Raw genomic sequence first — 24,380 nt, forward strand, 5'->3', positions numbered from 1 at the left:
TTAGCACTTATCTAAATGTTGTATACATATTACCTTATGAATATATCACCGATAAAATTTACTAACATGAAATATAGAAAAATAGTGAATAATTGTACTATTAAGTGCAAGACCGATCCCATCCACCAAGGAAGAAGCAAAAAACGACACTACCACGAGTGGCAAAGCCACGGGTGGCCGTGTCACGTCCACTCCCAACGCGACAAAACAAAATCCAGTCCCACCCTGAAAACATACAATCATTTCCTATACAACATGCAAAGGACTTTGAATAAATTGCTAGATCAAATTTAAATAGATCTGCAGTTGTAGAGATTAAATTATAATGATACTTTATGGTGCATTAACTATACAACATAATTATTGCTTCTGGCTTTTAAAATCACAAAACAGGTTTTCATCATGTCTTCATTAGATAGTACAAATAACATTTGTTTCTTCATTACAGAGGTTATTACTATTTAATTCACAAGCTTTGGTACAGAGGTCAGTCGGGATACTTCGATAGGCATTATAGTGAAATAAAACATGTATTTCATTTTCAACCCAATTCCTACAAAAAGGACAAAGACGCAGGTTTCATAGATATTCTCGTATCTACCCGTTTCTAGTTTTAGAGGTAAACATCACATCTAAACTTGGTAAATGCAGCTTTATATTTAGCTGGAATAAAAGCGCTAATATATCTTTCAGATACAAAGTCATGTTTAAACATTTGATAGGTTCTAAGCTTATTTCTTCCTCTGTCCGACGGATCAGTATCACAGTTAATAGCTTCTTTCCATGATATAATGAGCGTTTGCATTGAACAAGTTACAACCTTGTCACAAATATTTAGAAGTCGTAGTACAGTTTACCAGCATTTCTGACAATTTTGTATCATTAATATGTTTCTTAACTTCAAACTGCTATTTTTTACATCCAAAGTTACTCTTACTATTACAATATAAAAAAAATGTTATGGTAAATTCTACCATTATCCATTTATTAACTCTATGCCAATGTCGTTCAACAGTCTTTCATTGTTTGAGAACTGGAGGCTGCCAAGCAAGTTCTCCATATACAGCATTGTTAGGTGTATAACGACCGACTCCCAAAACAAATCGCATTGCTCGCAACTGTACATCATTGATGCATTGATAAGTTCGCGTTCCCCAAAATCGATGCACCATATGAGATCAATGGCCAGACAGAGATGTCATAAAGCTTAGTAAAACAGTATATGGCATACCGCTAGCAGGCTTATATTTAGCAATCAGTAAACCGAGTGCTCTACCAGCACTTTGTGCAACACATTTGGCTGTAACATTATAATCTAAAAATTAATCATTTAACCTGTAGCCTGAGATTGCCACACATAAAGTTGCAAGAGGTTCTTTAAACTGACTGAGGTCTAAAATGAACAATTTGACTTTTTGAAAAATTAACCACCGTGCTATTTAAATCACACTACGTACTCAAAGTATTCAACCTAAACTGACTCTGCTATCAATACTATATCATCTGCAATAAGATGCATATTTTGTCATTACCAACACAACAACAACAACAACTTTTATTAGCAATAACGACAATTACATGTCTTTGGCTAACGAAAAGTAAAATATAATACATGTAGATATGATTTGCACAACATGCGTAAACAAAAACAAATTACTCTCTCAACAAATATACTTCCTTCAGAAATTTACAAATATTATTCTGAGTTCTCTTTCCGTCAGAAGACATCAATTATCAACTTTTCTTAGATTTGGCCATGATACCTTTGGCAAGTATTTTGAGCGAATATTCATATATCTCGGACAAGTCATATGTACATGGTATCCCGATTCCACTGCATGTAAGTGACAATATGTACATAATCTTTGATTTCTAACTATACCACTATATCCACCAGTTTCAATAGCTAAGCAATGAGAAGACATTCTAAAACAAGTAAACAACTTTCTAAAATAATCGTTATCAATATTATTCAAATATGCCACAAAACTAAACGAAGTTTTAAATCTGGCGTAGTATTCTAGTTTCGGCAAACAAGTAACATTGTAATGCCATTCTTGTAAAAATTGGTCTCGTAGTCGGGGTTTTAACATAAAAAATAATTAACATTCAATTCAGTTTTGTCTCATAGATATCCATATCCTAACTGAGTTAATAGGATTTTAACATGTTTATCCCAAAAATTCACTCCTTGTAGAGTTTATATTGTTCCATTGAGTGTTGAAAATATCTGCCGGATTATTTATAAGTTTTACCCAATACTTCAAGACTTTCTACTTACATAAAATTGAAATAGGATATCTTCCTAACTTTCCAAGGACTGCCATATTTGGCGTTTGTTGTTTACCTTCTAGCTGCTTTTTGCAAAATTTCATATTCGATCAACAAAGTTTGTGTTATATACTTCCCACACTTCTTCACAGTATAACCAATCATTTTACCTTTATTTGCAGATTTTATAGAAACAGCTAAGTCATTTACAAAGAGATTTTAAATCAGAGGGGATAGAGAACAGCATAGTCTAAGACCACACTGTGCATTGAACATATCAGTATATAATCCATTTATTCTAATACATGAAAAAACATTACTATATAGTGATTTCAATGCTATTATCATTTTACCTCCATGTCAATATTTGAATGAATTGGACAGTTTATTCAAGTTCTATCAATAAAACCTTGAGCCTTTTTCAAAGTCTATAACAGCACACAACGCGGACCGTTTCTGTTTCTTTCTGGTTTCAACAATGTCTGTTAAAGAAGACAAATGGTCAACAGTGCTCCTCTCTTTTCGAAAACCATTCTGTTCGTCAACAATTATTTTGTTAATTTCTGCTTATTTAGAAATCCTTTCATTTAAATTGATCAGTAAAGTTCATTAATTGAACAAGACAGTTCAATGCCTTGTCTAAGGCAACACTGTACATAATATCAGTTTATAGTATAGAATACTATTACTATAAAAGAGGATCACGTGGATCTAAAGTACTAGACTTGGGGATAGGAGTAATAATAATCCTACCCAAATCTGATGGTACAACACCGGTATCGAAACATATATTATAAAGCATATGAATAAATGAAACACAACCATCATTATTCAGAACATCCTCTGGTATAGAATCAATACCACAGAATTTTCCTAATTTTGCTTTATTAACAGCATTAAATTAATCATTCTCAATTGTAGAATTATTACCTTGTGAATTCGAAATATTATGTGTCCCATTATTTCTTGATAAAAATAAATTACTAAATTCTTGTTTCCACTTTCTTAAAACTGTATCAATATTATCAGATAATAAACCATAATTATCTATTGGTACTGGTTTTCTCTTATTTTGAGCAATACCCATTTTACCTATGGATTTCCTGAACTCTTGTTGGTTATTTTCAAATGCATATAAAAGTTCTGCTTGGACAGAGACCCAGTACGTCCGTTTACTTCTTTGAACTGTACGATGAAAGGCCTGTTTGTTGTCACGAAAACAGATTTTAGCCGTTTAACAGATGCATTATTACATCGCAACCAGTCTCATTCTGTTTAGTCTAAGAAATCCACAGGTTAGATAGTGTTTAACTCCATTAAGGTTTTCCTTCCACTTTCCATTTTTAGTGTTAACCCCAGATAATATATTTACTGTTTTATGATCTAATTTATCACATACCGGTATTTCTGTTTTAATGATGGAACAAATATCAGAATAGGCTACGTCAGTATCATGTTGATGACGTATACTTTGTTCTAGTTTAACAAATGCATCATGAAGGGATGTAAGAACTGGGCCGGACTTCAAGAAGTTATCTGGAATACATTTAGGTTATATTTTTATATGAAGCACGAGGACCATGTACATATGAATCACTCCTAGTAACATTGTAAACAATAACATCAGACAATCAAACTTCCATGACAAAATGGAATGATCAGGCATAGACGATGGTATGCATCTGTTTCTATAAATTTGAGACACAATTTCTGTACTCTTTATTACTTTTAAATCTTTGAATAGATACAAAAGATGGACTATACAATAGTCTACCACGGAACATCCCTTTATATATACTGCGGTGTAATCATTTTTCAGAGACTGTCTACCATTAAGGAAACACATAGTGCTGTCAACTAAAAATCTATCAGTTTGTCACCAAATGTTAAAATTCCCAGAAATATACAGTGGACCTAAATTTTGACAAGAATACATATTACTAAGTAAAGTATCTTAGGACTCACAAACATCAACATTTCTAGAAGAATTAACTGGTGGTAGGTAGCAAACACATGTATAAAAGGAAATGCCATTTCATTCATGAACAAAGTCTAGCCATTATATACCATCATAAATCTCATCAAAGACATTTATAAATACCTATCACTAAAATCTTCCATTATAAGAAAACCAACGACCTTGTTCGTGCATTTACATGCACTATTTTCCTGTTATTTCCAAACCAGACATATCCTGGCAAAATTTGTACATTATTACCTATTAAATGTTTTTCGGCTATTCCTAAAATGTCAAAATCTAGATGTTTTATACAATCATATCTCAAAGAGAAATTGTCACGGTCTATTTTTGTACTAAAACCGTTCACATTCCAAAGGTCAATGAGAACCTAACTATGTCTGTTTCCTCTGCCACGACCTCTCCAAGCATTGCCACGCTGACCTTGACCTCTTCCTCTCTGACCTTGACCATTACGGGAACTAGTGTTATTGCTGAAAGCACGATTGTTATTATTATGAACAGATTGAGTATCATTGCCACGATTTGTACCATTAGTGTGGGTACCACTATATTTACCATTTATATTATGAAAACCACTGTTTACATTATTATTTTGGTTTCCATCATTTGTACCGTTATTACGGGTACCACTATTCCTAGATTTCTGTACTTGTTCTGTTGAGTTTTACAGACACGGTTTCCTCTGACTGCCAAGTGTTCATCCCTGTTTACTTGTTTTTGTCAACGAAAGTGACTATCAAAATCCCTGGAACTACGGATTCTTATCTATTTAGAATTCTCTTTGCAGATGATACTTTTACATCTTCGACTTTCACGTGATCCTTTATGATCGTGTTAATTTTTTCCACAAAATTTTCATTTACAGTTTCAGGCACTTTTCTGAAGGCTAAATTCAGAGATCTGTTGTCGATGTCTTCAATATGGATAACATAGTTTAAAGAATTTAGCTTCCCTGACATCTAGTTCACTACTAATGTCAGCTCATAGTGTATCAATCCTTTCATCGAGAATTTTATGCACTTTTTCATTTCTGAATTCACTCGTTTATCTATGTTTTGTGCCATTTTTTCAGAGATTTTTTCCCCATCAACTTACGCTCTTATTGAGTTTTAAGTAAATCAATGCGTCCAGTGAGGCTCTTAATTACCGGTTTAACTCTGTACAAAAGGGAATCAATTTTCGTGAGAATTGTATTTATACCATTGCCATTGGAGTTTATATCTTGCGTACCCTCTGATTTATTATCTTTCAAAGGTGTCTGACAATACATAGTCCGCCGTGCTTTAGCATATACACGTTCTGTTTCGTTAATATCCGTCATCTTACACGAGCTCATTTCCATGTTGTATGGAGAATGACGTTTCCGAGAGGTTGAAACATGTGTGTCAGGTCTTGTGATGGACTGTGATGCAGATATTATATTATCTTATCTTCCTTACACTGCAGAGCTTCCATCGTTTAGTTTAACAAATATTTCTAGCAATGCTACAAAGTTCTCTGCACAAGAATACGTTCACAGAAAATACAATGCAAATTGACTAGTTTACTTCTGCATGATGATACCTCAGAAATCGCCACTTATCGACCGTTGTAAACACCTTGGCCTCCTCATCCTAAACGTCCTGACCACTAAACGAGCACTTCTCATTTAGCGACTATTTCCTCTTTGTAAAACGTGCATTTACGTTACATTTGCGTTAAATAAGCTCAAAATAGTCTATCTGGAAGACCTCTATCTATTTTTCTTGGTCATTTACCATCTGCCGCCAAAAAACCCGCACGCTTATCGGTGCAACGTGAATAAATGACGGTAAAATGAAGATATTTCGGTTTATTTTATGTTTTTCGGTGGTTTATCGAAATATAACGGTGAATTATATCCGGATAATCTCACTGGCCACTCAGTGAAAATTATCAAATCTGATACCCGGATTAACGTCAAAAAGTTTACCGAGCGTACTGAAAGCCGGAAACAATATGACGATGACGTTGTTAAAATGACGTCATCTTTGCGATGCTTCCTGATAAAGTTTCCCGCAAATTTCGACATTTTATTGAAATAAACACAACAAAAGTAGAGTTTTAGACATAAAATAAACAGAAAAATTGTTGGTATCGATGTAATATCACGGTAATTTCACTCGTGAACACCAAAAGTTTTTATTTTCACTCGTGGCTGCGCCACTCGTGAAAATATCACTTTTGGTGCCCACTCGGTGAAATTATAACGTGATATTACACCGAAACCAACAATTATCCTCTATATCTAGCAAAGTCCACATATTTTTCCCTATTTAAATACAATTATTTGAGTTTGTTACAGTAGCTTAAAAATGTGTTATATTTTTCTGCTTTAATTTATTTGTTTTCCACTGTTTATTTCGACCGGATTAATGCCCGTTGGCAGATTTTCAGAGACTTATTTTTCCAGACAGAACTATAGAAAAAAACACAACGAAAAAATGGTGTTAACACTACAGTTTGTTAAATACAACCCGCTGAATTTACCACTTTTCGCTTCTTTCAATATTTCTTTTCTTACGCCACCATTTTTATCTAGCATGCGATATGAACATGCCGATTTCGACAGAATGGTACACACACATACTGAAACGCGGTAGAGTACACTACTGAGAAAAGGTACGAGGAAGGGAAGAAAGATAAGCATTATTCAAATTTGGACTACTTGTGACTACACCTGCGGAGGCTTACATTTGATGTGGTAGAGATCAGCCTATAAGAAATAAAATGTTTTTTTTCTTCAAGAATTGGCATCCATTCTCTAGACACACCTATTTCACAATAATGTACTTAGTTTCGTTGCAAAATGTTTAGAACATCTAAAGAAATGAACGTTTATTACAGGTCACTCCCATTCAATTTAGCCCTGTGCAAACAGTATCTCAAATTTTATTACATTATTCATGCAATATTGATTTAAGATCCATTTAATTGTTAACATGTTTGTTATTGTCAATCAAAACGTGCTAATTTAAAAAATAAGTAAGATATTTTTAATACAAAATGTTAGAAAAGGCACTTACTAGGTCCTACAATTGACCAAAATAGGGCCACCTGGTCAAAAATTGGGTCCAAATTCCAAAACTACAGCAAATTTAAGCCTTTTCAGTCATTTGTCATCATTTTACCCCTTTTAAAGTAGAAATATTGGCCTTTTCATTGATTTTCGAGGTTTAGTCAGTACCCATTTGGTGCCCCTTTAGACTGTTCTTTATTGCATATAAAATCCATATACTTTTATAACGGTATTTAGACATTTTCTAGAATATCAGATTTTCGGAGACTAATTTTCCCAGAAAGAACTATATCGCTACTATAGAAAAAATAAAAAGAAAAAGGGGTGTTAACTTTTATATAAGAAAACTACAGTTCATTAAATACAACTCGCTGAATTTACTCATTTTCACTTCGAATTCCTTTGACAGTACCCTCGTATCCATAACATGCATGAGAGTGAAAGTCAAAAGAAAACAGATTACCTCACATGTTGGTTTCAACAGCATTACTTGTGCAGGTATAAAATATATAAAAAATATCGCAAGGAAATTACACTTTTCTATACATGTAAAATGTAACTACCAAGGGATATATTGAATACGGGAAGCACTTAAAGTGAAAAAAAAATCAAATTGTAGAAAAACTCAGAAGTATTGATTTCTGTTATTCCTAGCGATTGAACTTTATATTCAAACGTTTGGTTTTTGTAACGGGATTTTCACTCTTTCTCATTGCTTCTTTATTGTTCTGCAAAATACATAACACTAATATGTATAGAAATAAACTTAATAAGTACAGGGAAATCGGGTATAATTAAGTTTATAGCAAAATCTTTCCAGAAAAGTTTTTATAGAAAAGCTTATATTGCGTTTTGTTTTGTTTTCTATATTTTTATGGTGTTATGGGGAAAACATTAGATGCACCAAGATGCTTTGAAAGAGGCAATATATAGTGCGGAATGATTTAAGGTAGTCAAAGTAATATGTTTTCTTCATTTGTCAGAAAGTGGGAAGACAAATTATTGTCATAACCAAATGTATCAAAAGGACTCGACCGTCTCGGTAGCCTAGTGGTAGAGCGTCCGCTTCGAGTGCGGGAGTTCGTGGGTTCTATCCACGGCCGCGTCATATCAAAGACGTAAAATGGTACTAGAAGCTTCCTAGCTTGGCGCTCAGCATTAAGAGGGTAGTGCTAGGACTGGTCAGCCCGGTGTCAGTATAATGTGACTGGGCGGGGTATCATGTTACGTGTCTACGGCGTAATATTCCAGTGAGGCAGCACTATAATATAAAGTTGGGCAATGTGCTCACTGCTAAAAGTAGACACCGTCGTTTATATAACTGAAAATTTGTTGAAAAGGACGTTAAACCCGAACACACATACACATCAAAAGGACTCGATAAATATCACTTTGATACCTTTTAGTAAGTTTTATTGTATTGTATGATTTGGTAAACTCTATCTCATTTCTAGGAGGCATTTATCTCAGAATGACAAAAAGCGATTTCATTGGCTGAAAGACCCGTTGTCACGGTGAACAGAGTTTTCTAGTATTAAAGAGTATTGGAAACTTACCGGGCATAGTGATAGGTTTTATGAATGGACAGATGCTTGTTAAGAAATATTGGATAGCAAGTGTTTGTAAGTAGCTTGTATTTAGCGTTTTATATGAATAAATTATTTGGAAATAATAATTTGTACATAAAATATACAGGCTTGATATACAGAAATGCTAAAGAAATTCAGGGGATAAAATGAAACTACTACAAACTGAATTTCTACAAATTGTTTTTACCATACAATCATGAAAATAAAACATTGTCTTATTGGAGTTACTACTTTTCGATTATCATTTAATACTAGTCGAGTCAAGCCAAGTATTGTATTAACGTCTTATCACATGTACAACATATTAAAAATCATTATTAAAATAGAACTATGAGTCTAACAACTGGGAGTAAGTGCAACTTCAGAATGTACTCTAAACGTTTTCAGTCAGTCAATGCAATATATGCATTAATTTCATATTATCGTTGCTACGTTTGATTTCACAGTTAATAGTACATTTCTCGATTAAAGTAAATCAATCCAAACTGAATATTTTATGTGTTACTTGTTTGAAATTCAATTTGAATTCAACCTGTTTTCTTTCATCAAAGCAGAAATCTTTACAGTTATATGCCGATAAAGTCTCACGTAAGAAAGTCTTGCCAGAGACATTTCCGAATATATTAGAATTCAAACAAATGCATCAAATGAATTAATCGAAATCTGTTTAAAGAACTTTTTAAATATGCAAAAGGTAAGTGTGTGTATTCGGTCGGAAAGTATTTCATTTTAGTTAAACGATTTTAATTTGAATATAATAAATTACAAGAAATGGTAACAGATATATGTAGCACATAGAATGTTATATATATTGAGATTTCATTAATGTACGGATACGCGTGCGTGAATATCTTTATTGACAAGTGTTGTTTCGATTAATTGAAAATAGCTGATCTTTTGTTGCTACTACCATTTTGGAATGATCCACGCATGCGTTTTGAAATATGTAATTTTCCATCAACCTTGGAAGCTGGAGATATATTTTTTATCACTGTCCATTGAATGTGTAAGATTTCTAATTCTAGCACATTTTCTAAAACGACAATAATTTTAGACTTAGAAATCTCTAAGTCGTTAATTTCTTCGTTGCTTCATGGTATCAAATTATAAATTTTTAGTGTCACATCTAAATGTTTGTTGTTAATTTCCCTGAGACTATGAAAATATTCAATAAACTCTCGAAAAGCTTGTAAGCACATGATCTTTCTATGTATATATCATTATTTTTGTATTTTATAAAATTAATCTGATTTTTTTCAATGATTATATAAGCTGCAAATTTCAATAAAAATAAATAAAAACTTGCAAAGTAAAATGAGCTGTCGTATGCACTTCTTAAATTTGAACCTATGGTTAAATATTGTTATATCAATAATATTGTAATGTTTTATTAATTCTGTTACCATTCGTTGTTGTTATAAATTTAAGTACGTCGGTATAAACGTTTCAATGACGTTTTCACGATAGAATAAATTAATTTTACTGCTTAACTTGTTTTTGCTTAATGTAATCCGACAAGAGACAACATTGTTTGGCATGAGAGATATTGTTCCTGATCTACAAATATCTTGCATACATATTGCTTTTCCGACGATATGTTAGCGTTTAGACTAACCCTTACCCGGCTAAATTTTATTATGAACTTGTCCATCTTTCAATTTGGACAGTACCATTAACTATTAAAAGGGGTGCTTACCAAAAAGATACTGACTGAATGGCGAACAGTGCAGACCATGATCAGACTCTTAAATAATTTTCAAAATATCGCTAACAACAACGCAGAAAAGATTCCTACTGGGTTAGTAACGCAGTAAAACTTCATGTGAAATAGAAAGCACAGTCAGTCACAGATTGTATCTCGCTTTATTATACACTTACTGGATAGCTTGTTGGTCAGTAGTCAAAACTATTGCCCGAAGTCCAAATGACGGACGGCAAATACATTTGTCTATTGACCGACAAGCCATTCAGTAAATTTTTTGTTACATCACATCAGAAATTAATATTCGCTGTTTCATTTTATTTATTTTTTTACTTAAGAACCAAAAATGTGTTGAATATAGACCGGGTCATGTAGCACAAACTGTGGACTGGCGGTACGGTGTCATGTAAAATCATATGAGCCGTGCCATGAGAAAATCAACATAGTGGGTTTGCGACCAGCATGGATCCAGACCAGCCTGCGCAGTCTGGTCAGGATTCATGCTGTTCGCTAACAGTTTCTCCAATTCCAATAGGGTTTAAAAGCGAACAGCATGGATCCTGACCAGACTGCGCGGATGCGCAGGCTGGTCTGGATCCATGCTGGTCGCAAAACCATTATGTTGGTTTTCGCATGGCGCGGCTCAATTATTGATTTATACTTGTTATTCTTCAAAAGTAGTGTAATCTCTAAATGTTTAATTTTGATGTTCCTGGTTGAAGGCACCCTTATTTCAGATTCCATTCCGCAAGACTAGCCTCTAGATTGATATAAAATATATTTTTGTAGTATAAATCTATTTCATATACAGTAAGGCAATTCTGTTCTTGAACTTTTCTTTTTGGATTAGTATTAAGATGTGGCTTGACAAATGATACATACTGACTAAATTATCTAAACGGACAAGAACGTACACACAGCCTATGGTAAAAATGATAAAGTCTCGGAGCCAGTCTACATTTGACATGCATGTTCTAAACTCAACTGAATGAAAACATTAAAGTACGTAAGTACATAAGTATCAATTTAGACTTAATTCTTAAAGTTGGAACATAGTCGTTGAAATAATACGTTACCACAAAAACACTATTGTTGCATAGGAATTTAGGATATTTAGCAATAACAATATTTAAAGCTTTCCCACCATCCATGGTAAAATATTTGTCTAATTAATTCTTACCAGAAAGACATGATTTGATTTTTGAATGAACTTTAATTAAAAAGTAATATATCTCATCCAGTGATTTGTCCAGATGCGTATTAATATTTCACTCGTGCTGTGCATTCGTGATATAATTCCTTCGCATCTAAACTCCAAACAATGATTTTATTCAAGAGCAAATCACTAAATGAGATGTACTATTTCGATTCTAATATTTTTAAGTAGACTCTATAACTGAGACGACGTCCATCAAATATAATTTTATATTTGCCTTTTTTTGTTGATTCCTTTTCCTTTGCCGTTTTACTCTACGACGTAATAATTGTGACGTCAGAACAGTGAATTGTTGTAAAATAACACACAAATTCCAGCTTTCTTTGTTAAATAGGAAAATGAATCAAGTGGTGTTAGAATCATTGATTACAATTATTCATAATTCATTCAAAAGTCTACTCGTCTGCGATGTGTGTTTTAAAATTTGTACCGAAAGTGCCTAAGAGAAAGGCCTTGTGTATTGTTCTTTTTTCTTTGGGACAAGGGTAGGCCCTAACGTGACTATTGTACAAAATACCCACAGCATTAATAAATCAGGCTATTCTTTGTTATGTGTTATCCGCTTTCTTGATAATATTTTTGCGACATTTTTTAATATCAGATTTTCAAAGACAAATTCCCATCATGATTTATACCTTTTCTTCAGATAATGTAAAAGGAAAGGTTTTAAATAAGTAAGTTACGCTTCATTATATACAACCCTTTTCCTTTCTGTAACAGTCACTTTTCGGGGCCTAAAATTCTAGCATGTGAAAGGAGCATGCAAATTTCGACAGAATGCTACAAATACGTTCTAAAACCCAACAGACTAAAGGGAAACACGATGCTATTGAAAATGGCTGGAAGAACGACCCAATTTATGATTTTATTTGAGGCCGCTCAGGATAGACATGCAACACAATCCTTGTTGTTACTGGAAACTGACTAGTTTCAGTTTATATGTTTTGAGAAATCCCCCGGACTTTGACCAGAGTACAAAGTACGGCTACATTTGCATGTACATCTCCGTGTCCGTTGTAAAGGTCTGATGCAAGGACATGCACCCGATTGTTAAATTGAATGAAACACAGTCGATATTCCGTAATTATTGTTTGAATATCTGTCTCACTATGTGGCTAGTTTTGTTTATTTTTGCGCTTTCTACTTTTAGACTAAGTTCTAGAAAGTTATTACATAAAAAGGTCGACGTCGATTCATAAGTCTAACGTTTCCAATTACTAACTTCAACAATTAGCATCGCTCAGACAGGTCATGATAAATTTTCAGTGTTCCGCCTCGTTACCTTGTCTTAGAAAATGAATCGAGGAAACGCTAATTAAGCGGTTAACAACTGACGCTGGTAGCTAAAGAAGTGTTAAACCTCACGCTTGTTATCGTCTTTCAAATAGGAAATGGAAAAGCCACATTTACCTGAAAATAATGACAGTTGTTCCTGTTGTGAACGTCATTAATGAAAGTGTTCTTACGCAGTTAGTTCATGTGTTTCTACGCAGTTATTGTCTTCCTAAATATTCTGACAGAAAACACGTTTAGGAAAAACGAATTCCGCTCAAATGTTAAATGGAAGGTGATGTTATATAGAAATATATATAAAGTATATTTGTAAAATGACTACAGCAATACATAAAGTGTAATAACATACAGCAAAACGTAAAGTATAACAATTTAATCACTAAAGCAAATATATAAAGAGTAATAACATATATATCAGTACGTAAAGTACAGTAACTTATAAATAGTAATATATAAAAGTATTGTGACTACTTAACAAGTATAGCCCGCCCGCGTAGCTAAATAGAGAGAGAGCGTTGATCTACGGATCGTGGGGTCGTGAGTTCGATTCCCGGGCGGGGCGTATGTTCTCCGTCAAGCTTTGATGAATGACATTGTGTCTGAAATCATTTGTCATCCACTTCTGATTCATGTGGGGAAGTTGTCAGTTACTTTCGGAGAACAGGTTTGTACCGGTACAGAATCCAGGAACACTGGTTACGTTAACTGCCCACCGTTACATAACTGAAATACTGTATAATCCGTAAACTGTAGTGACCTATAGCAATATGTTAAGTATAATAACATACAGCAAAACGTAAAATATAATAACGTATAAATTGAATAATACATAAATTCTAACATGGCTCGATTTGATTTCCAGTTAAATAAAGAAGGAAATCGAACTCTGTATATTCTGCGATAAACAACGATTGAAGCGCGAACCGGTAAGAGAGCATTATGACGTCATTTTGCCGCATGGCGTTTGATACATTACTCCTCGGGTAAATGAACTCCAGCAGAATATTTATTAAAAAATGTCAATGAGCATGTCAGAATGAAAACAATCAAGTCATTCTTGTGATTTATCGTCTAATTTACCACGGTTCATCGTTCAGATCCTTCAGTATTTAACCACTCGGGCTAACGCCCCCGTGGTTCAATTCCTACGCATCTGAACTCTGAACCGTGGTAAATTAGACGATAAACCATTCGAAGGCCTTGATTATTTGTTAAGTATAATGACATGTAGCATTACGTAAAGTGTAGTACCAACGCAGTTGTTTTTATCAAACTGTACGAAATCTTTAGAAACACTGAACAATATAAATGCTGCAAAATCATAAATTAACTGGCAATTTAAATAATAAGAACCTTCCCAAAATTAAATATAAGCTGTGTGAATCTCAGTTGTTTTTAACATGTCAGAAAAGTACAAATTATATAAATAAATGCCAAAAAAGTGTATGCAAATTATGAAAAGCCACTGCGCCATGATAATTGCCAAATGTTATATGACAAATATCTAACGCTAAATGCCAATTTCTTAATGCTAAATGCCATAATACGTAATGCTAAATGCTACATACTAAATGCTTTATGTCATACACAAATGTCAAAATGCTAGATGTCATATAATTAATGCGTATTGACAACTGATCATCAAAAACCGTTTAACTTGTGAGTTAATGAAATGTGTCTCTCAAACTAATAAAAATTACCTTTATTTATTGAATGCATGTAATATTTTAACAGTCTAATCTGAGGCAATAAAATGTTCTCCCGCTCCTTGGAATAAGGAAACGAACCTGTTTTTTCTAGAATGTTTTGAAAAACATTTTTAACAGAGACAAAGTTATCTAACGAAGGCAAATGATTATTTAAAGCATGCATTCACCCGCTGTGTATTCAGCTCTTCATTTGAATAAGTATTGAGCAATAAGCATTTGGCATTTATTGTTCCGCATATCGCAATTCAAAGTTAGCATTTATGATTGAACATTACCATTTGACAGTTAATAGTTGACAGTAAGTATTTGGCAATAGCATTTTGTATTATTTAGCATTTATCTTATTGCAGTTAGCTTGTCGCATCAGCCTTCTGTAAGAAAAAAGTAAAAGCCACTTTTACTATGTAGTGAAGTGAAGCACACAATACATGATATATTATGACGGTACATGCAATATCGTTTTATTTTTAGGTACTGCGGGTCTTCTACAACACTGATGTTATACAGAATAGTAGAGCTGGAATAGATTTACTCAGTAGGAAATCCAGTTTTCGTGGAACATATTTCACATTCAGACTCCGAACAGAATAAATTGAGATATTGTAGGGTTTTAAATGGTGAAAAAGAGGTAATACATACATGCAAAACTATTCGTTAAAATCTACATTCGGCATTCTGTGCTAGTTTATACGTGGAAGAATAGGCAACTAAGCAACCCCTCAATCATGGCAACAACAGTATCACCCACTGCTAAGATCAATGCAAGTGCTTCGATTAACAGAACTAATGTCAGTACAGCGGCTGGACAACTAGATCATTTCTACTTCTATCAGGTAAGATTTACGCAATTATACTATTAGATTACATCGTTAATTAACTCTCGGCTTTAACAAGTCTCAGGAAAAATACTTAAGTATTGTACGTATTCGCGTTTACCTTTTGTTACCATCACTAATTTGGTTCCTCATAATTGACGACCGCAGTGTTTGCGGTTAATTAATACAAACAAGTGTTGAAAATTGTGTACTGTTTTACCGAAGTATCTCGCCTATCGTTGCAGATAGAAAGAATGAATAAAACAATCCTGTCTGCATAAGTTCTTACTTTTCGAGTGAATAAGGGATCAAGAATGTTTCAAGCAGACATTTTGTCCGAGTTTGAGTTATTGATGCTGAAAAAGTATTATAATGTTTTTACCGTATTCCCAAAAGATTGCAAGAATGTTGCTTCGTTATTTAAATAGTCTGTGATAAACTTTCAGTTACAGTTATTTTCTTTTTAAATAGAGTTCCTGTTCTTGGGAGATAGATCTGTAAAGACGATTTTCTTAGAACTAATGAAACGGTCCGATGGATGTGATAACGTTATAACGAGAGGAATATCTCAATGTTTTCTCAAACATTTCACTCAAACACGTAACGATTATTGCTAAATAATGATGTCGGAGGGTTTAGCAGACAGTTGTACCGATTTATTTTAGATTAATTTGACAAGGAGTAAAACCAGGGAACTCCAGATAATCGGGATGTCACTTGTTCAGACAATAATTCAGAAATCGTACAGATGTATCTACTAGGTTCTGATTTTCTGAATTGAATAATTTTTGTATATTTATCACATAATATCTTAATGGACTACTTTTCTGTCGGCAGTATAGTCTTTCAGATTTAATGGACATTCACTGTCGATCAAATTAAAAAACTGAAAGGATGAAACTGCAGTTTCTATTTTAGATTTGTTTGCTTATATTTCTCGCCTGACTTTATTTACCATTTTTAGTTTTGAGAAAAATTATCGCAATATTTTTGCAAATCTGATGGGAAAAGGTCCTTTGATTTTGTAGATTCTGAATACGAACTATTTTTAATATGGCTTATCTTTCCATTTTGTCTGCATTTGCCTTTTTACTTTGGAGATTTGAATACTTTGATCGTGCCACTAGATTTTCGGTTCTCGGGTCCTTTTAAAAATGCTTGTTCACAACCTTTGCGCCGAGATGTTAGAATATTGAGTATTAGTATGTCAGATGATCTTATATAACAGGACATAACAGTGCTTTTCGAACAGCATTTTCTTGTTTAACTAATACAGTGCAATACATCGTAGATGACAGAGTTGAATACTTGAAAAGGGACCTTTATATTTCGTTGAACTGACCTTGTTCTGTCTATTCGACAGGGAAGGAAAAGTTGGAAATATCCATACATATAAGTTTGTTCCATACGTTTAAGTTTGTAGATAAAGTGTTTGAAGTCGCAATCATGTTAGAAACTACTGAAATAACAAACCATTTCTCACTAAAAACAAATAAAAATAGAAACAACAACAAAACAAACAAATAAATACACGTGTGCGTGTCTGTGTGTATGTATAGCTAAGCTGCATATGAAAAATAAATATACAGTGTTTATTTTTAGTTTGCTATATCTGAATTTCAACAGTTCTGATTTTCAATAAGTCATTTGCAGCAAATAATAGGGCTATACATCTATACCTTAAAAGTGCTTTGGCCAATTTTAGCGAAAAATGTACCATTTTGTATTCAATTTTATTATATTAATTGTATACAGGAAAACAACCTCGTGACTGCTGATAACCTGGCTTTTTTTTTTCCCTATTTCCTCCGGCATTAAAATATATTACTTTACTTTTCGCCTCCTGGCGGCAAGTGATTCTGCCTTTGCAACCAGTGCAGACCAAGACTAGCCTGCACGTCCTTGCAGGTTGATCATGGTCTGCACTGTTCGCTATTCAGTCTGTAAATTTTTTAAGTGAACATCCCTTCAATTAATAAATGGTACTGACCAAATTGAATGAAAGACCAGTCCATTTTATAAACTTAGCATGGTTAAGTTGTGTCGATGTGACTCTAAACCCGATACAGATAATAACAACAACAAAAAACGTAAGATTTCTTTTCAGAACAAAGCCTACTTTGCATATTCTAAATTTAAATTAGAAATTAGAGAACTGGGCTCTTGATGATGAAATATTTGTTAACTGAAGATCAACCTATTCGCTATTTAAAGCCTTTAATCTTGTTGGACATTCCAAAAGTCTAATATTTGAAGTCGATTTATAAAAGAAATTAAATGATTCTCATCACGCCTTTGTGAACTTGTTCAAAATTAATATTAAGTACCTTCATTAATTAATAAATTTAGATAGAAAGTGGACATGATTTGATGCAAAGTGTTTCAGAAAGTGCATGATAAAATCATGAAACACTGCCCCAGTGTGCACACCATGAAGAATGTCTCTCATACGGAAGTCACGCAATAGAAAGAATCTACAATATAGGCGGAAATTAACTGCAATTTATATTATCTGGCGAAATATAAACTTACTACTGGATTGATCTAAAACTTTGATATCTATTATATGCATGTGATGTTACAATTTTGACATGCCCTTTTAACTCGGACGCGGTTTAATAACCTTTCCATTATATGTCAAGTGCAAATACAATAAAAAAAAAATAAATAACAGTTATAAAACTTGATAAGAATATTCATGGCAAATCTTTTCAGTTATAAACATAATATTTATTTGAATTACCTCATTTTCTGCCAGGCTACAGCATATTTATATGATTATATACTTGATGATTAAACAGTGCAGTTACACAAGGTCAGAATTAGGAAAGAAAAGCATTGCGCATTGTAACGTAACATTTTGCAGATCCTTTAGACAAATAGGTGCTAATATTACAATCTTACATTCCTGGTGTATCCATATTTTTATGTAAACTACGCAGAAAAAAGGTAGACAGTGTTTATAAATGATCTGACGTGTGTTCTAGTACATCCTCTGAAAGACATAACAGTATAGTACTTTAATAGCAAGACTATCAGACAACGATGACATTACAAACGATGAACAGTGGAATTACATTTTCGGAGACAATTAGGTGCTAATATTACAATCTCACATTCCTGGTGTATCCATGATTTTATGTAAACTACGCAGAAAAAAAAGTAGACAGTGTTTATAAATGATCTAACGTGTGTTCTAGTACATCCTCTGAAAGACATAACTCGTGTACGTCTTAATTAAGTGAGTTCATTTCAATCCGATATTTAGATTTAGTTTAGAAAACTGTATAATCTTCCTCGTATTTCATCGACAATGCATGTCATACAATATGTTCTTTTTACAACTGAATATAGTCTCTTTGCCGTTGAATTAAAATTCATTGATTGCAGAATTAATGACTTCGTGCTAGATCAAATGGTGTACCAAACTTTTCACTAACTATGAAAATGCAGCTTATATTCATCTGTAATGAAACTGAGGTTGTTGTTATTTTGTTGTTGTTTTAATGTGTGACAATTCTAGCCTCTTAAATGAATGTTTTATGACACTGAATTGACATTTTACGGATGTTAAGTCAATATGTTGTACATTAATGTGACATTTTAAAACATACAGTTTAAGCGATCGTATTGTCAAAAATGGTTGTAACTAATTTTATTTGCAAAAGTTTGAAATTCAGTCGTAAAATATTGCATGTGATTTTTACTCGGCGATTTACATATCTCCTCCCCCCCCCCCCCCCCCCCGTATAAAGGGCATGCTGTAAGAAGACTAAAGCTTACATTACAAACAATGACATTTGAGCCGTGCCATGGGAAAACCGCGCAGTCTGGTCAGGATCCATGCTGTTCGCTTTAAAAGCCTATTGGAATTGGAGAAACTGTTAGCGAACAGCATGGATCCTGACCAGGCTGGTCTGGATCCATGCTGGTCGCACACCCACTATGTTGGTTTTCCCATGGCACGGCTCATTTGTTAGCTTCAGGGTACATGTATTCGCAAATATATCTGGCACCAGCAAGAGAAAAATATATAATTTTATTTTATTCTGTGTTTCAACGAAATTATACAATTTTAGTCTCCAGCAATGATATTTTTCACAGTGAAATTAACAGATATATTTCACTCGAAATATTCATTGAACAACATATAATGAAAATAACGTGTCGAAATGTTCATTATGAGGTTTATATTGAGTGTATTAAGCTGTTTTTAAGAAAGTGTATTCTTGTTATTGTTTTCTACGGTGGTATGTTTAGGACATGCAATTATCTTTTTTAGGATTAAATTATCTTGACAAAGATAAATAGTATGTAGGCTTCGCCCATATATTAAAGAATTTCCTTGTTTTCCCTTAATTCATGCATGCAACTTTTCTGCGCGAATTTATCAGTCGAACTGAAATTTGTTGCTTTTCTAACATGCAGTATGTATCATTGGTTATGTTCATTTGATTTTGAAGGAATGATGACCAATTATGTGCATTCCTCTCCCAAATGATGTGATAAACTTGTACATGTACTCGTGGGAAGTTTAAATAACAGCGGAAAAGGCGGGACCCTAATTAACAACTTGTCCGTATGTTTTACTGATGACCTAAATGCACACACAAAGGGCCTTAATATATATAAATAAGATGTCTTGTGCTCGAGATAAGATGTTGATCGCACAAGATAATATATTGATCGCTCAAGATAATATGTTGATCGCTCGAGATAAGATGTTGACCGCTCAAGATAATATGTTGATCGCTCAAGATAATATGTTGATCGCTCGAGATAAGATGTTGATCGCTCAAGATAATATGTTGATCGCTCGAGATAAGATGTTGATCGCTCAAGATAAGATGTCGTGCGCACGAAATAAGATGTTGATCGCTCAAGATAAGATGTTGATCGCTCGAGATAATATGTTGATCGCTCAAGATAATATGTTGATCGCTCGAGATAAGATGTTGATCGCTCAAGATAATATGTTGATCGCTCGAGATAATATGTTGCTCGCTCAAGATAATATGTTGATCGCTCAAAATAATATGTTGATCGCTCAAGATAATATGTTGATCGCTCAAGATGATATGTTGATCGCTCGAGATAAGATGTCGTGCGCACGAGATAAGATGTTGATCGCTCAAGATAATATGTTGATCGCTCAAGATAAGATGTTGATCGCTCGAGATAAGATGTTGATCGCTCAAAATAATATGTTGATCGCTCGAGATAAGATGTTGATCGCTCAAGATAAGATGTCGTACGCACGAGATAAGATGTTGATCGCTCAAGATAAGATGTCTAGCGCACGAGATAATTTAATCTTAAAAAAAATAACATATGTCCTAAACATACCACCGTAGTTTTCAGTGTTATGCTCAGACAAATAAAAATGTATCATCATTGAGTTGTATTTAGTCCTGATAGAGGAGAGCGTAGAGTTTTTCCCAGATAATCAGAAATTGCCAATATGCATCGCCTTTCATAAAAAAGATGGTATTTGTTTGCCAGTTGTAATCTTTGGTTTGTGTTTTGGCCAAGTAAAATTACGTCAGTTTGTTTTGCTGTGAATATTACAGATTATTCTGTTATGAAATTGTTATTACTGCTTTGATATTGACAGCATAATAACACAAATGAGTCTACTTTTACCATATAATTAATACTCGGCTCGAGTTCCTGTTGAATTTTTAATGAAGGAAAATTATTACCGTCTCAGTTATACTAATTACTAATGGTATGTAAATTATGTATACAGTAGGGTTAAAATAGGATACTGGTAAAACAGGGTATTATGAACGTTAATCAGATACTAGATAAGGTAAGCTTAAGGTGATTACGCCGTGGCTTGTCTATATGTGTTTTTATTCTGAGCCAAAATCCATATAATATTTACCTTTTCTTGATTGTGAACAAACACTGCGTCGTTATGATATCAATTTATTGTAAATTCTTCTGTCAACCTTATACACAATTGAGCCGCACCATGAGAAAAGCAACATAGTGCATTTGCGACCAGCATGGATCCAGACCAGCTTGCGCATCCGCGCAGTCTGGTCAGGATCCATGCTGTTCGCTTTCAAAGCCTATTGCAATTAGAGAAACCGTTAGCGAACAGCATGGATCCTGACCAGACTGCGCGGATGCGCAGGCAGTTCTGGATCCATGCTGGTCGCAAATGCACTATGTTGCTTTTCTCATGGTGGGGCTCATTTATAATACAAAGAATCGGTTTCAATCTTGCAGTAATAGGATTTTAAAGAAACACGATATGCAATATTGACACACATCATTTTCAAACCTTTTGTTTTAGCAGATCCTCTTCTTAATTTGCTGCGAATCTCTCAACACTTGAAATGTTTTGTTTATTTAGCATTTAATATTTATGACGTTATCAGAATCATCATCTTAAGTAATCGCCTCACTCTAGAAGGGCATACTCGTGATGTTATATGATATGAGCCGTGCCATGATAAAACCAACATAGTAGCTTTGCGACCAGCATGGATCCAGACCAGCCTGCGCTTCCGCGCAGTCTGGTCAGGATCCATGCTGTTCGCTAACAGTTTCTCTAATTGCAATAGGCTTTGAAAGCGAACAGCATGAATCCTGACAAGACTGTGCGGATGCACAGGCTGGTCTGGATCCATGCTGGTCGCAAAGCCACTATGTTGATTTTCTCATGGCACGGCTCATATAATATTGCAAAAAATGAAAGGAAAGATAATACCAATGCAATTGCTGAGAGTGGCAGTAATGAGCTTTGGAGACTCATAAATGCCGGAAATAATATCTGCAGGTACAAGTTTGCAATGAAAATTTATTGACTTAAGAGCAATTAATTCGTTCTGAAAGTCTCATTGAGCTTAGATGGCAGAATTTTTCATTTTAACGTGAAATGTCAAATATCCTACAAAATGTTAATTTCAAACACGGAAACTCATATACATGAGATGTGCTATTGCTGGCAATAGCAAAAACAAACTTAATTTTAGTTATTGTTCCGAAAGACAGAAAAAGAAATACTCTCAAAATAACTACAGAGTAATGCCATTATGTTCTGTACGGTTACAATTATTTTCAAAAATTTAATAATAGTCAGAAGAGAGCGATGGAAAACTCACAGTAAAGTCACCACTAGACCGTTTGCAACGGAAAGTAAGCTGTGTGATATGTGCTATTATGATGCACGGAAGTATCAATTATGCTGTTGAAAATAACTCTACTTCGTGGGTGCTTTCTTGACGCTAAACAAGCGTGTGATCAAGGCAGGGCTGATCCTACTTCAGTATGCTAAAAAATAGGTTTTACTTTATATAATATCAGTGAATAGTTGCAGCTCTGTTAAGATTAACGGTTTCCAATCCGGTGTATTCCCTATTTTACAGGAGACTTAACTAGGCCAGTACATTAGTAGTCTCTACCAATGATTTACTATATTTAAATAGCTTTCATCGTAGTCTTTAATGGAAAAAGAAAAGAATTCGGACATGCGTTTGAAAAATTGGAAGAATCTGTATTCGCGAATCTGATCAGTACATCCACCTTGGAGCAGCATGTCAACAAGTATTCAGAAATACGAAGGAACTGACATTGTACTCAGCCGCCTATATGTTTTGCCAATTATTGAGATAATTGACTTTTGTTATTTTATCACTTAAGTAAACTTCGTCCTAAATATCGTTTTCGCAACAATGGGGTATTGAACACCTGTCTAAATTTCATGTAGAGTGAGTATTCATCCTGTGGACATTTATCCAAATATAAAAGACGTACCGAACTGAATATAATTCGGCAATATCTATGCCCTGTAAATGTTTTGTCTCTCACAAATTTCGAACTTAATGTTTAAATTGTGGTCATATTACGGACATCGCTCGGTATTATTTTGAAGGTGTATTGATACCCGGAGGCATTTTCAATGAGGAAGAAGACGGTGCATATCCATATCGGCGGACTCTTTTGCGAAATCTGCTATATCGGCGGTTTCTTTGCGTCGGTGCCGGTGTAATGAAGTATTTCGACCCCCATAGAATAACGACCCCCGGTCATTATTCTATAGAAAATGTGACTCCTTTCCTGTAAAATATTGACTCCCCTTATAAAAAACTGACTCCCATTGAAAACTCTATAGGAATACGACCCCCGGTCATTATTCTATAGAAAAACTGACCCCTCCAAGTAAAATACTGACTCCCTGAAGATGACTTCCTTCGAATCTCATAGAATAACGACCCCGGTTATTATTCTATAGAAAAAGTGACTCCTTCCATGTAAAATACTCACTGCCGAAATTACTACATTCGAACTCTCATACAATATCGATTCCTGGACATTATTCTATTTAAAAAAGTTACTCTTTCCGTATAAGTGTAAAACACCGGCTCCTAAAAAGACTTTCGACGATAATATCTATTAAAAAGTGATCCCCCACCAAACCTAACGGACAATTTTACTAGATCTACAATTCTAATACACTCCATTGCCAATAGTTAACATTTTGATTGTACTACTACTACTGGTGCCGCTACTTCTATTGCTATTACTACATGTACTTCTTCTTCTACTACTACTACTACTACTACTACTACTAATTCTACTACTACTACTACAACTGCTACTACTGATACTACTATACCTGCTCCCACTAATACGTCTTGTACATCTACCTCTTCTTTTCCTGCTGCTGTTACTGCTGTCACTTATTCCTCCGCTGCTGCTGCTGCTGCTGCTACTGCAACTGCCGCTACCACTGCCTACTACTACTACTACTACT

General features: G+C 34.1%; 1 protein-coding gene across 4 annotated transcripts in view; it reads left to right on the top strand.

Moving 5' to 3' along the window:
* The first annotated feature begins 8,760 nt into the window (after nt 1-8,760).
* The window catches only part of LOC123538826 (cardioacceleratory peptide receptor-like), a 59,724-nt gene continuing 44,104 nt past the window's right edge, over nt 8,761-24,380 (top strand). For 3 of the 4 annotated variants that reach the window (XM_045323217.2, XM_045323219.2, XM_045323220.2), the window contains exons 1-2: nt 8,761-8,911; nt 15,270-15,631. In XM_045323217.2, coding sequence (XP_045179152.2) covers nt 15,524-15,631 — 108 coding nt within the window. In that variant the 5' untranslated portion in view covers nt 8,761-8,911; nt 15,270-15,523. Of the gene's footprint in view, nt 8,912-11,431; nt 11,583-15,269; nt 15,632-24,380 lie in introns of those variants that run through there. The other variant, XM_053530533.1, reaches the window with a different exon arrangement.

This window comes from Mercenaria mercenaria, chromosome 18, assembly GCF_021730395.1.
Source record: "Mercenaria mercenaria strain notata chromosome 18, MADL_Memer_1, whole genome shotgun sequence".
NCBI lineage: Eukaryota > Metazoa > Mollusca > Bivalvia > Venerida > Veneridae > Mercenaria > Mercenaria mercenaria.